This window comes from Catharus ustulatus, chromosome Z (assembly GCF_009819885.2).
Source record: "Catharus ustulatus isolate bCatUst1 chromosome Z, bCatUst1.pri.v2, whole genome shotgun sequence".
NCBI lineage: Eukaryota > Metazoa > Chordata > Aves > Passeriformes > Turdidae > Catharus > Catharus ustulatus.
The window spans coordinates 48,919,494-48,935,068 of NC_046262.2; the positions used below are offsets into that span (position 1 = coordinate 48,919,494).

The 15,575-nt window shown below is 38.0% G+C and overlaps 1 protein-coding gene across 1 annotated transcript in view; it reads left to right on the forward strand.

Annotated features, from left to right (window-relative positions):
- The window catches only part of PTAR1 (protein prenyltransferase alpha subunit repeat containing 1), a 37,376-nt gene that overhangs the window by 12,424 nt on the left and 9,377 nt on the right, over positions 1–15,575 (forward strand). Inside the window, exons 3-6 of the mRNA XM_033084858.1 lie at positions 2,028–2,094; positions 7,001–7,105; positions 10,127–10,340; positions 14,912–15,228. Coding sequence (XP_032940749.1) covers positions 2,028–2,094; positions 7,001–7,105; positions 10,127–10,340; positions 14,912–15,228 — 703 coding nt within the window. The remainder of the gene's footprint in view (positions 1–2,027; positions 2,095–7,000; positions 7,106–10,126; positions 10,341–14,911; positions 15,229–15,575) is intronic.

The following is a 15,575-nucleotide window of genomic DNA, read 5'->3' on the forward strand; positions in this document are numbered from 1 at the left end:
TGGGACACTAAGGGAGCCCCTTTCTCCACTGGACTCCAGAGGAAAACCGGATTTCTCCACATCACCACTGGACCTCCGGAGGGAAACTGCACCTTCTACAGGACCACTGCTTCAACTGAGCCACATCTGTCACTGCAGGAGGATGCAGCCACCATTTAATGGGACTGCTACCAACACCCTGCCTGACAGGGTGTCAGGTTGTACTCTGACTTTGTCAGGGTTTGGGGTTTGTTCTTTGTAGTACTGTATTTCTATTTTAATTTCCCTAGTAAAGAACTGTTATTCCTAATTCCCATATTTTTGTCTGAAAGCCCCTTGATTTCCAAATTATAATAATTTGGAGGGAGGGGGTTTACATTCTCAATTTCAAAAAGAAACTCCTGCCTTTCTCAGCAGACACCTGTCCTCCAAACTAAAACAGCAACTTTTCGTTCTTTGTCCATATATAAGCCGCACCTGATTATAAGCCGCACTTTGGGTTTGGACCAAAATTTTAGTCAAACTGGTGTGGTTTGTAATTATGAAATTACTGTAATTATTTCAATTAATAAAATTGAAATAGTAACCATGAAAGAGTTAGCAGATATTTAATTTTATGTATGTTTGATTTTGTGTTTGTCAGTAATCCTGGTTATTTGAATTGGAATAGTCAGTAGCATAAAATTAAATTTGTGTTGAACCATACTTTGCTGGTTTAGGAGTTGGGTAAACCAAGGAATAGTATTTGTACATTTGGGTAGCAACTTAGGAAGAAGCTTTGCATGTATGAGGAATATTTATTCCTTGCCAACAAAAAAGGGTTTAACTAAAACTTGTGAAAATAGAAAGTTAAGTTTGTTCCTTGAGACACTTTTGAAAACATTACAGTTTAGTGCAAAGTCAACAGTACACTAAAGAATTCCACACCACACCCCCACATCACCCCTTGCATTATATGGAGGCTTAGCAAGCTCCTCATAAGGAAGAACATAATGGAAAACACAACATTTCTTTGTTGGACATAAATGATCAATCAGACACACAGTAATGTATGAAGATATTTCACTTTCAGATCTATTAAAGGATTGACTTGTTTCAAAGATACGTGAAGCTGTGTCCTTTGCGTTTTGACTTAATTTATGTCCTATTACTGTTGAATTTCTTAACAGTTCGTTTTGCAGTCATATTAACTGCACTAACCAGAGATGTGTTTCCATGAGATACCACCATTTTCTTTTTCCTTCAAATAATGAAGTACCTCTTAGTTGCTGGAAATCACCTGAAGTATTACATAATTAGTACATTAAATGCAGGTGATTAGGAGAGAACGTAGCTAAATTTAATTAACAGTAACAGCTTGGATAGTCACATTCATTTTTCATGACATAGTTAAAAATAAGTGTAGTACATAAATCTACAGTATACAGTGCTTAAATGCAGGAATGCAAGCAAATGTTTTGGTTTTTGCTTTGGGTTTTTTATTGAATGTCTGAAGTCTTCACAATATGTTTGAAGTGTTTTCTGTACAGTTCAATAGGGAGTACTTTTGTAATCCTCATTCATGGCTGTGGTGCTTCATGTTTTAGCCCCAGGTTTTTTATAGTAGGTATATTTTTCTTAACAGTATGGTATATGGCAGCCATCTGCAGCTCAGACTTGTTCTAAAATAGTAGGGTGTATTTTTACTTCTCTGTAGTATTTAGAAGTCTTTGGATTTTCTTTGAAGAATTCTCTACTTCTCATATATAGCGTGTGTGGTTAAAAATCACTGAATACTCAAAAGATTTTATATAATGATTTTTCTTTGCTGAGGCATACTCAGTTCATTATTTTAAATAATGAAAAGTTCATTATTTTAAATAATGAGGATATGGCAGATCTTGCTCCCTCTTAAATTAAGGTATCATTTCTTCTGGAATGAGAGCAATGTTTTTACAGAGGTACAGCAGCCTGGAGCAGAGAGACTTTGAAGAGTAAGGGGCTGCAGAGACATCAGTGCTGTGTGCAAATCACTACTAACCTTGGTGTCTCTTGTTCCATTGTTTTAGAGCTGATAGATATCACGTGTACCCTGCTACTACTGAACCCCGACTTTACCACTGCATGGAATGTGAGGTATGTTGCACTCAGAAGATGCCATCAAAAGACCTGGGCCTTACATGAGTCAGCTGAAAGGTTTGCTTCAAGTGGTTGTTAGTGATGAAGCAAGAACTTGTCAGATGAGAAGTGCTGAAGGAATGTTAAAAATCTCTTCTGTGTATTGCAGACAGCTTGAGACTGCCCTTTTTTGGTTTCTGTTGGGTTGGTTGCTTTGTTTGTTTGGGGATTTTTGTTTGTTTGGAGTTTTTATTGTTGTTTTTGGTTGTTTTGTTTTGTTTTAATTGCAGGCTGAAAATTACAGTGCTGCATATGAAGGCACGTTTGAACCACATTTTCAGGGTGTATAAGTCCCACTAAACTACTATTCCTATTTCCTCCTGCAGTTAATGAGGGTAGTGTTCAACTGATATCTGCTGTGTGTATTCACTGTTCTCATTTTTACCTCTCTTTGAGTTCTTCTGAGATTCTAACCCACTTTGCTGCCACTACCAGTGCAGGCTATCAAAGCTCAGTAAGACACACTGCAGGAGAGGGGGAAAAGATGTCTACCCTCAGTTTTGAACACATTTCCCCCCTCCCCTATCCTTTCTTGTAACTGTTGGATATAGTATAGCTTCATCATGGGTCAGGCTTCAGAACTTGTCCAGGAGTCAATGGCGCAGGAGCAGGAATTTACCTCCCTGCTCTTTAGGGGGTGCAGAAACAACAATCCCTTACAAATTTGTAATCCTGCAGCTCTTCTGTAAATTTCAGAGTTGGAGGAATATTCTCCTTCTGCTGCCTAGGTAAGACTGGAGACAGTCTTAAAGCTATAGTTTCAGAAGGGAGGGAGGGTTGGCAATACTGGCAAATGATAGTCTCTAGGAATACATTAATGGAAACCAGGACTTCTGTAGTTACAGTGCACTGTTGCCGCTGGTGCGTTAACAAAATGACCTAGAAAGATGATGGCTGCTTCTAGTTGTCAGCACTAGTTATGGCAAATTCAACTTTTTCTTTTTTTTTCTTTCACTGCTGATTTAGTTCTGAAGGATTCTGCTGTGTTCTGTATCCTTGTGTCTTTCAGGTCTAAAAACGGGGGATGAATGTGATAGCAAGGGGGTTACTGTCATGAAAATGTATAGCTTGAGTAGCTTTGAAGTGATAAAATGGCATTAGGAGCTTGTGTCAGTATTACAAGCTGTTAACAATAATCTCATCTTATGGTACTTAAAATTGATTTTTAGTGTAACGTTTTGTGGAAATTTTTTTTACTACTCATACATTCATCCTTATCAGTCTGGCTTTTTTTTTTTTGTGCCTGACAGCTGAAAGAGTTAGCTTTTATGTGCATGAGAAGAGTAGTTCAAAGTTGAAAGTGGAATTAAAAATGCTAAGGAATAGGATGAGGGTTGTTTTCTCTTTTATGATGTTTATGATTTACCAAAACGTACAAATTATTACAGAAGTTTGCCATACTCCCCGAACTGTTGACTAGTGATCTACCAGTCAGTCTGTCTTGGAAGCATGTGTGTAGCATCCAGAGAGATCTTGTTACACAAGTCAGTCAGTGGAGATTACCAGGGAACCCACTCTAGCATAGGAACTGCATCTGACCCTACATTGTTCTGAGCTTCTGCTGGTAATTTGCTCTTTTGAAGAGGAGGCACTTTAGTTATGTTGTATATATTTGAACTTCTCTATGAAATTACAGGTCAAGCTAGCCAGATGTGTGCATAATCAGTCACAGAGTAGAGGACTGTGTTCTTAGAGATGCCGGTGATAAATCCTTGTTCTGAGGTAGTCCGGTTTGAGAGCTAATTGTATGAGATTTGCACTCTGCTTGCACAACATGCTGGATCTTGTTGTAGGATGATTGGTTTCCTGTTGCTCAGACAATATTTGTAATGCTGGGTTCATATTGCATTCTCCATACACAAATTCACTGCTTTATTTTGAGGGGGAAAAAAGCATCATAGACTCTTAAGTAGCCTAAAAATAAAAAGTATTCTAGTTGTTTACTGAAGAGCAGCCCTGCACATGGTGTGTTTCTTGTAATTTATTGACTCTTTCATTGTAGACTGGGATAATATGTTGAATTCTGCTGGAAGCTTCAGAGATAGTGGTTGACTCAGTAGCACCAAACTTGAAGATAGGTGAAGAGAGAGAAATAGGAAAGGACACAGGATTTGGCAGAACTGAGTCAGAAGACTGAAATGGTGGTGTGGAACACAAATGAGCATTTCAGCTCAGCTGACTATCATAGAAAGTTGTACCTGATTAATTAACAGGAGGACACAGAACTTAAAACATGCTATCTAGGCTAGCTAGGAACAGATGGCCTTGACTTTGTAGCTATTCTGAACAGTTGTAATGTGCCTACTACATATGTTTGTTGTTTGTTTATTTATTTAAATTAGAAGTGACTGGAAAGTTACAGAAGGGCAGGGACTGTAAGGTAAACCCTGAGACCTGAGCTAGAGTAATTATGTGGCAGAGGGAGATGTGCTAAAGAGTAGCTGTGTCAAGTCCTAGGAACCAAGAGAGAAACCCTTGTCATACTGAATGGGATAACAGATCTCTTCAGTTGTCAATCCTAAATTCAGTTACGCTATGTTTTTAGAAGTTGAAAAGTCTTGCAAGTTAAAATGACCAAAATTTTTATATAAGTTATTGTAAAGGAATTTTCATAAATGCATTTGTTCCTCCTGTTATGCTTCCTGGCATGTACAATTGATGAAAAGACATAGGTAACAAGAGACTCTGAAAAGTCACATTTTGCTTTCATATATGAATGATTTCAAAGGTGTTAGCATAATGCAAGTCAAAATGATTCCAGATTATTTTTTTTTGGGAGCTATGGTCCTTAATCCTTATATATGATCCACATGACAATAAAGTGAGCTAGAAATTATATATCCCAAGTTGGATGTTAACTGAAAGAGCTTAGAAGTGCTTTATGTGGGCGTGTATAAGTCATACTAGTGCTTACTGTCCTTTGTGAATGGGAGAATCTCTCATTTGGAAATGATTACAGCTGAAAACAGCTTTTCTGCTACAGCAGTGAAGGTAGATCTTGTCTGTACTGTTCCTCAACTTTGCAAAAGAGGAAGTTTGATAGTGTGTAAGTATGAGGCTGTTTATTTACAGTGAATCTTTTAATATAGAGCAATTTCTTCACTTCTTAGGTTTTGGGAGGTAGGTGGCCTGGTAATCTCAATCTTTGTTAAATATGTACATGTATTTGTTGTAAGTATCAGACTGATCTAGGCTGTATTTTCATTCTGTGTGTATGGTAAGTAATTTTTACCAAAAGATCACTTTTTGCTTTACAGTAATGAGCCAGTTGTTCTACCTGCTCCAGTGCTGACCTGGAATCTTTCTTTTGTCTGCTTTCCAAATTTGAGTGCACTGGCACAGAATGGTCAGTCTGCCACTTCCAGTTGGTATATCTGAACTGCGTGTTAAAAACCAGCTAAAAGCATCCAATCTGAAGCATGCTGGAATTTGCTTGAGATAAAAACAGATGTCCCAGTAACTATCAGAAGCAAAACTTCCATAAGGATTTACACATTTCCCCACTCTGTTTGAATTTTAAGTAATATTTGCTCACTGTTAGTGTTGCAACCATTAGCTGCTGACTGTGGTTATAAGTTTCAATTACAGCAACACAAAGCCAAAGTACCAGATGGAATCAGTTTCCTACTAAAAATTACCAAGTCAGACAGAAAATATGTCTCACAGAAAGGAAATATATCAATTTGTTTGTGAGACTTGGGCCATAACTTTAGGACAACACTGTTTTTTCTGTCAGACTGCAGAGGAGTTCTGCCTTCTTATTTGATAGCATATCTTTCCAGAATATATTTCCTCCCATCCTTGGGAGGATGGGAGTCTTTTGGTCAGAGAGTTGATCACCTGCTCCTCACTTTACTAGTACCATGCCTATTATTATGGATGAATCAGAAATTATTGGAAAAACCAACACCCAAACCCATGCCAAAATTGCTTCTGCTTCTTGCACTCTCCATTTTCAGTTGTGACTTCTGCAGGTTCTAGGAAATACGTGTTTTCTTTCTGCAGATGGTAACTTTGAAACTTACTGTATCTTTACTTCAAAGCTGCTACCTACTAGATTGGAGAATAAGATATGAAGACTAATGCCCTTGGAGTCACCAGTGATAGGGTGATGTCTACAGACATGCTCAGGACATGCAATAAGAGTTAAAAAAGCTAGAAAGATGAGGATGAGGGACAGGGAATTCTGTGCAAAGAAGGTGAGAAGGCCAAGTACAGATTTTCATTTTACTCTGTCTGTGAGAGGTACTCTAGAAAGGGTTGTGTTGGAGGGGCAAATTTAATTTTTTTCTTTAACCAAAGATTGTTCTACATTTAAGTAAACTGAGCAACTGCAGCCATTTTGTTAAGTTTGCAAAACATTCTACACACAGAGAATATTTCCCTTTTCTTTATAAATTTAAGGAAGCTTGACACTGTACCTTGAACAGTATGTAAAAACTAAAAGTGGATGTGGAGGAGTGCTATGTGTAAGACTCTTTTCAGATGTACACAGTGATCTAAAGGCTTAATTTCAAGAAGGGATGTTTATCTATATATGTAACCTTACTGATAGTTGACTCAGTAATTTCTAGGTAGGTTTGAGAACTAAGGGGTTGTATGTATTCAGATTAAGATAAAATTCTTTGTGCACATATGTATAGTACGTATATGTATAGTATATACTATATACACTATATATATATAGTGTATATATATGTATAGTAGAATGAATTAATGCATTAAAGGGTTTTTAAACTCTAGTAGTTTGACATTGAAGTTCGGTTATGATACAAAGGAAATGCCATGCAATTTGTAATTTGGATTTGTGTTCTGTTTTTAGGTTACTACTTTAATTCACACAGATTTATTTTATCTTTTGTAGGAAAGAATTAATACTGTCTGGCACTTTAAATCCACTTAAAGATTTGCATCTTGGAAAACTGGCGTTAACCAAGTTTCCAAAGAGTCCAGAAACATGGATTCATAGGTTGGTTTCCTTTGCCTTCTATTAACTCTTCAAACATTTTCCCAGGGTTTTTTTTTAATTTCCTGTTCTTGGTTTAAGGAGAGTCATAGATGCAGGAGGACATCTAGAAATATATCAGATTCTTTGAACCAGTCATTGCAGAATACTGTAGTTTGGCTTTTGAAGCTACCTATCTATATTCTATACTTAAAACTGAAGTTTTATACACCTTTTCTGCTGCATACTTTTAAAATAAACTTCATAGGGGAAATAAATTTTCTTAGAGGTTTATGATATTTTGCAGCACCTAAAATTCTCAACCTGAAAATTCTGATTCCATCAACTGGTAGTATTCGAGCACTGTAGGTTTCTCCTTTCCCTGCAACTTACCACTGTATTGCTTGTCCATGGGTGTTTCAGAAAGTGAAGATTCTGTTAAAGCCAACCTTTATAAATAAAGCTGGGTTCTTTTGCATCTCAATACTGGTCTTTTTGTTTTGGTGAATTCAGTTTTATAATTTCTAGCTTAAACTAAGTCATTCAGTCACCACTACTGGATATTAAAATAACAGATCACATGTTTGGAAAATGTAACTCCAGAGTTACTCAAATGCACAAGGCTAACCATCTCTGTCATGACTGACCATAAAATGCCTGTAGCAGAGCCTAGTGAAGTATAGATCCATTGTTCAGCTTTAAAACAAAAAAAAACCCCCAAAAACTTCATAGATGTGTGGTCTTTTTTCATGATAGAAATAAAAAGATAAGTCGGTATTTTATAGACAGCACTGAAGAGATTTAAATGTAACACATTAGGAAGCAGTTTGCTATGTTTGTGTATAATATGTCCAACATTAGGGCAGCTATAAAGTTTGTACTGTATTAGGGGCTTCATACTCTATAAAGAACATAACAAAACTTACTGACTACATAAGAATTTTTTGAAGTGGAAGTTGTTGATAAACTCTTGTTTGTCACTGCATGGATGAGCTTAAAATTCTCAAAGCAAACCTAGCAAGCAATGCATGGAATAGTGCAAGGTGTTTCATTGATACAGGAACAACAATGTAGTTCTGCAGCATTGATTTTTAATTTTGGTGTTCAACTGTTTTTCATCATTCTCATGCCACTGACTTGTGCTGCTTGATGGCTTTGAAGCAAAAGCATGCAGTTATAATGGGAAAAAAACTTGCAGTTTGTCATAGTTTACCTTTTCTACATGATAGCTAACACCAGAAAAATAAGATTTTTTTGCATGTTAATACTTCTGAATACTTCTGTCCGTTTTTGATAACTGAGCGAAAAAGATACAATGTAGATAAAACCCATGAGTGAACAAGCTTATTATGAATGTCATCAAATGAGAGAAAAAGCAGATGAGTTAACATCTTTAATATGCAACTGACTTATCTATTTTACATATATGTATATACACATATATATATATATACACATATATGTAGATACATAATTTTATACATGGCTTACAAAATTAATTGGTTTTGGAACCACTGTGAGGCAGTTCAAAATAGGATAACCTCTGTTACACGCCAGAGGATGTCCATCTCTGCAGAACCTTCCACATTGGACCATTGCAATTCCATTGACATGGGCTACTCTGTGGAAAATTACACATCTGTAATCTGTTTTTGTAGAACCCTTTTGTGTTGGAGCTGCAGATGCAGCATTGAGGTTGCCTCTACAAATACTACTAAAACTTTGTCCAAAGTAAAATAAAAAAATCAAAACATCTAGGAATCTGTACTTGTATGTATACTTCATCAATAAAAACATTTGTTTTGCTTATACCCTTGAAACCATAAGACTTTTGGACTTTGCTACTGCTGGTGATGTACAGAAACCAATTTGAATTGTGGTGTGCAGTACTGTCAGATGTAAAAGATACCAAGCAGAGTTACAGTAATTTTATGACTATAAGGCTCACTGGATTATAAGGCGCACCTCTGGGAGTCAGCAAATTTTGCAGCCTTGTACATTACATAAGGAGCACCGGACTATAAGGTGCACTTTTTTTTTTGCAGCGAGGAGCTGCGCTGCACACAACAAAGTAACGAATTACTAGCAGGTGCTCAATTTGCAAACATTTTTCACACATCGGTCTAACCTTTAAACGCAGCCCCAGGCGCCCTCCCCGTGCCGCAGGCCCTGGCACGCCCACCCGCCCCCAGCACCGGCTGGCACAGCTTGCGGCTCCTGGTTCCCACCGCACGGCAGTGCCGTGTCCTGGCATCCCCCCACCTGGCGGCTGTGGCGGGTCCCGATGTCCCCCCGGCCGGCGGCTGCGCCGCGTCCCGACTTCCCCCCGGCCGGCAGCCACGCGGCTTTCCCCCTGGCCGGCAGCTGCACTGCGTCCCCCTGGCTGGTGGCTGAGTCACGTCCCGGAGTCCCCCCCGCCTGGCAGCCGCGGTGGGTCCCAGAGTCCTCCCGACCGGTGGCCACACCAGGTCCCGGCTCCCCCCACGTGGCTGCAGGTCCAGGCTTGGCTTGCAGCTCACATTTTCAGGTTGGCACGTTTCTGAACTTTGTCCATTATATAAGACGCATCTGGATTATAAGGCGCAATTCCGAGTTCGGACTAAAATTGTAGTCAAAAGGGTGTGCCTTATAGTTGTGAAATTACTGTAATTTTGCATTGAATCTCTTTTTTCTATGTCACACTGGCTACTTCATTTCAGTGCTATGCAAGACTTTGAAAGAGGAGCTCATTACAAATTTCATGCACACACTGCTTGAACTGTTTCATAAATTTGCTGTTCCCTTCTGTTTTATCTTACTATGCTATAAGTAACCATGATCACTTAGAGTGAGCAAACTGATATAACTGTTTTGGGAACGTGATCATCGTGTTGTAACTTTTAGCATGGCAGGCATTCAGATAGTTGTTTACTACTCACTCGTTTCCTAGCTGTAGTGTTCAGAGAATAGAAATATTGAAAATATTTGGTTTATGAAAATGAAAAGCAATTTTTTTTTCTCTTAAAATTGCTCTCTCACCATTAACACTTTACGTTGTTTAACCAGACGATGGGTGCTGCAACAACTAATTCAGGAAAACTCCTTGCCCAGTCTTGCAACTAAAGGAAACTTGGGAGCAGCACCCGTGGAGAGGATTCACCGACTAGTGCAGGAGGAAATGAATGTCTGCTCTGAAGCTGCTGGGAGATATCCAAGCAACTACAATGCCTGGTCCCATCGCATCTGGGTTTTACAGCATTTGGCAAAGCTCACTGTCAAGGTATAATACAGTAGTGAATAAATTCTTACATTTTCTTGTTCAAAAAACCCTAATACTGGTTTGCAAAGCAGATTGTATAACATGAATGAAGAGTATCAAGTGAAGTTATCACAGGTAGCTAAAAATATTTTAAGAAAGTGCGCAAAATCTTGAAGTGAGTATGTTTTGCAATTTTCTTGCCAGTGTGAGCAGGTTCTGGTCACTAGAAATAACACATTTTTCTTGCCTGTGTACAAAGATCTGTTTCTCTCTTAAATGTATGTGCAGGAAGAGTGTAGATGGGACTGTGTGGGACTGACCCAAAGTAAGGAATGGGCAACTCTAAGTAATTCTTCCAGTGCTAGTCTTGAAATTTCTAGTGGAGGAGAAAGGTAATACGTAACAGATATTATTTTGATAATGTAATATCATTTTATTGATACCCTTATTCAGCTTACCTATAGTTTCAGAATATTTAAGGACCAAGTAAAGATAGCAGGAATGAATTTTGGAGAAAGCATGGTAGTTCTTGTAACTAATTTCTTCAGTTCCAGCAGTACTTTTTGACATTTACACTGGGAACTGATTAAACTATTTCTGGAACAGCAGAGACACTTTGTAGTGCTGAATGTTTTGCATCTATAACATCAAGACTGCAGCAAATTGAATTAGTTAATGTGACATGGTCTAAAATTATATAGGCAGTTGTGTAATACCATTTTTTTCTGAGTGGCTAGGTGAGTTCTTTGTGAATATCAGTTTGATACAGTGACACATAACTCACTTCTAAGAGCAGCTGCTGCATTTTGCCGCATGGAGTTGTAAGGGAGGAGTTTACTGGACATTGTTGAATCAATATAGCCATTATTTTTATGTGCATTGCAGAGACAAGGCAAAATTTGGACTTGTCTGCCTAGCAAGTTTATATGAAAAGGTGGTTTTCAGAAAACTCAGAAGAATTGTGGGATTGAGACAGATTGGAGGTTAAAAGTTAGGGTTAGAGCTCTATATTAATAGAAAACAGGAACTTTATTAGAGCTTACTAATAGGTGACAGGAGTTTCAATTCATTCTATGCCTTAAAACAAGTTCTGAACAACTCTGTGTCCATTATATTGGTAACAGTAGTCTGAGGATCAGGATTACACTTTGAGTGCATTTTGCATTCACTATTCCTAACTAATTTAATTGTAAAATAATTATACTGTAATAGAAGTAACTCTTTGCAGAACTTGAATTATTCTGGAGAGTTTATTCATTGTCAGTTGTGACTGCTTTTTGTGACAAATCACAAACATACCTGTGAAGGAAATATTTTAAATTTGTTTGATCATTCCAAAGTCCATTTACTTTGCCTGCCATCCCACTTCCCCTCCTGATCTATTGAAGTCTATGGAAGTGATACTTCTGTCTAGAGTTGTCCATCTGGTTTCTGTTACCTCTGACAAAATTTCATTGGTGCTGTTGTTCCTCCACCAATGTGTTTAACCTGTAGGGAAGTCTCCATGTTGGCTCTAGGTTTTTTTCATGACACCACCTATAGATGTCATCAGAGGGCCTAGTAGAAGGTGTTTGGCATACAGGAGATTTAGGAAAAAGTAGAACATAAAAGACAGCAAGAAACTTACGATAAAATATGTCTAGGTAACTTTAAGAGGCAGAATTATACTGTGATTATTTGCAAGACAGGATTCAAGGAAAAAAGCAAATAAGAAGAACAGGGAAAAAGCAAACATTACAGATTTTTACAAAAATATGCAGGTTTACTGAATTGCAGAATGGTTTGGCTTGGGAGGGACCTCCATCTCATTCCAGCCACCCTGCCATGTGCAAGGATGCCACTCACTAGATCAGGTTGCTCAGGGCCCCATCCAGCCCATACTTCAGTGGAGGGGGCATCCACAACCTCTCTTGGGCAACCTATTTCAGTGCCTGACCACCCTCACAGCACAGGATTTCTTCCCTAATATCAAATCTAAGCCCACCCTACTGCCTTAGAAAGCCCAATTTCAGCTTTCTCATATGACTGTACGGTTAGTTAGTGGGGTTAGATCATAGGCTCCAGATACCACTAGAAGGTGGGTGTGTAATTAGTTAAAGAGTTAGGGTAAGAGAGTAGCAGAGGTATAGTCTTCAAATCTATACACACTGTGTTGCTTCAGTGAAATCATGCAGATAGAAAAATAGGTAGTTCAGCAAGGGTGGACGAACTTTTTCTTTAGATTGGAATACTCAATTTCATAATTAAAGGATGGAGATTGACTGATGAGCCTCTGCAATAAACAAGCAAGCAAACAAGTAGTGGAGTAATTGTCATGAGGCAGCACTTCTCTGGTGTGATACCCAGAAGACAATATGTTCAAAAAACATAAAGCAATTTTTGTTGTAGCCATCCCCAGTAAGACCTTGGCTTTTTCTTAAATGTCTGGGTCTACTACTCATCTAAGGTACTAGTTTCTGTGAGCGGACATTGCTATAATTGTCTGGTTATCCTTAAAAGTTTGTTTTCCAGTTCTTATTTTATTTCCCTAGAGGAGAAATTTCTGCGTTTCCTCTGCAGATCCAGAGGTTGAGACCAAGGTCACTGAGCACAAATGTCATCTTCTGGGGGAGGCTGCCTGTTCCATGGTAGTCAGCTCACCACCAGAGGTAGAAAAGAGGTTTTCAAGAGTGGGGAGGCATTTTCATATAGTTTCCTCTTTCTTCACAGAACAGTGGCAATGGGCTTGTACAAGGGCTTGTACTGATAGAGATGGAAATGGAGAAAGCTGGCTTTGTAGCAAAGAAAGATTCTTGGAATCTTGATTGATTGATAGTGGAATTCAGACATTAACTGGCTTTTTCTTTTACTTCCAGTTGTTCAAGACATCTTCCACCGATAGTCTGAGGTTCCTAGATAGGAGGCTCTGTTTTTTGTAGATCTCAAGAAGTTTTCATGGAACTCTTCTGTGTTGCTTTTTTAAAAGAGGCATTCTGGTTCATGTAAGGAGGGATGCTGAGAATAATTTTATTCCCTTTGTACAGGGAGTAAAATGCATAATTAAGATGTTCCTCTGTAAATTTTAACCTTATAGATATTTCAGATAAATTAATTGGATTCTTCCAAGAGCTCAGTTGAGCATATATATATGTGTAGTATCAATCATAGCTGAATAAAGGTTGATTTTTCTGAGCCTTATGTTATTCTTAAAAGATTTAAATTTTGAAGTTCAGAAGTTTAAAATACTAAGCTCAGTTCTATGAAGAAAGGAAAAGCTGATCTTACGTTTTAAAGTGCAGATCTGGTCATGGAGTTTATCTCCCTTAAGAACCCTGGACTGTGGACTGTTACTTAGTACTGCACTTCACTTTGCTGATCTCTAAAAGGAAGGTGATGCTGGTATCTTTTGGTAAGATTTAGAAAAAACGTGTGAAAAGATTTTTAGAAAAACCTGTAAAAAAACTTCTGTCTTGGGTAGAAGACACTGTTTGCATTGTATTTATTCCAATTTCTTTTACAACAGATGCCCCCAAAAAAGCTCTATAGCTAGCCTTGTGTGTTTCCATGGTTTTCTTTGTGAGAGGCTGTGTTTTTTGTGCTGCAGTATCTAAAATAAAGACTTCTACCTATGAAAGTTGTTTTGCATCAGCTGGTCCTGTTAAGTGATGTAGGTAGCTTAGGAGAAGATGTTAAAAGCAAGAGTATACTATAAGATTATCAAGATTACTTCCAAAGGTCTTTATAATTTAATGAAAAAGGTTGTTTTGATTTCTTTGGATAGTTTAAGCTCTGGAGGAGAAGCAGTGTGAGAAAAGAGGTTAAGGCCAAAACAAAAAACAAACCACTGACTCTAACAGAGAAAGCAAAGCAACATAAAAGCTTTGTCTGGGAGCCAAATTTGCATTTCTCTCCAGAAATGAATTTTGAAGGTTTAAAAGCACTCAGAATTAAGAGACAATTCACAGGAGTCAGCAGTTAGAAAAAAAAGCTACAGTTGGCAATTTAAGTATTTACCAGAATTGTGGTGAAAGCCTTTCTAGGGGTTCTTCAGTAGTAAAATCAAGCAACCTGGTTATGGATAAGTAGTTTCGTATTTCACAGGCTCTAGGACTTTAAACATGTTGCTGTGGTTGACATCCTGTCATGGAAAATGAAGGTGTAAATTAAGTTTGGGGTTTTTTCCTTCCAAGCAGCTCACCCACCTTCTGACATCCACAATCCACTAGGTAAAAAGAAAAGTTCTTAAAGCTAATAACAGTGTAGTTTGTGCCTCCTCTAAATAGTATTTATTGCTAACCATGTTGAGATTCTTAAACCACTGTTTATTTCATATCAGAAGTGGTTTGGGTTTTTTTCCCACTCAACTTGTGGGCTGGTTTCTGAAAAAACCTGCTTTTTCAGAGTTTGAAAGAAGTATTAATTTGTTTTCTGCAGGGATGTCAAGGTGCTTTTCACCACACAGTAGAAAAGATTCAGTGATGGTTCATTTTTCTGTGTATCCTTAAACCATTTTTAAACTAGTGGCTGAAATCCCCAAAGAGATTAATACAGAAGCAGTAGTGATAAGTTCCTCCTATGTACTGGTTGATAACTGTTCCTGCGTTTTGTTTCAGGTTCTCCTCGATGAACTTTCATCCACTAAATATTGGGTATCCATGCATGTCTCAGACCACAGTGGATTTCATTACCGCCAGTTCTTGCTCAATTCCTTGATACACAGAACAGTGACTGACAATAACATACTGGTACAAAATCAAATGGTAAATGAACAAAACCCTAACCTTCAGAAGGAAGAAGAGAGTGCAGGGACAGAAGCTGTCTGTGCAGAGGAGCAAAGCGTGGATCTCCCCCGCCGTTTAGATGAAGAGATGGAACTCTGCAATGAACTGATTGATAATTACCCAGGGCATGAAACCTTATGGTGTCATAGGTAAGAGGACTTGGTCAAAAGAGTTTCCTTCTGATTTGTGTTTGATTCTTCACGTGATATTTCCAAACAAATTGTTCTGGTTTTAGGAAGAACCACTCAATAAAAGATTTTTAAGCTACTATGTATTAAGCCTTTTGAAAATGTTCAAGAGCATGATCAGAACTATTGTGTGGGAGATTTGATTTGGCTTAAATATCTTGCAGTATAAGCTCTGCTTGTCCCAATAATTTGTGCAAGAGACACAAGATGCTGTTAATGACCCTCCTCACACTTTTCAAATGTTTAAACAACAAAAAAATGAACAAAGTGTAGATAGAAGATTGTTTGCATTAAATGTTTGCTTCATT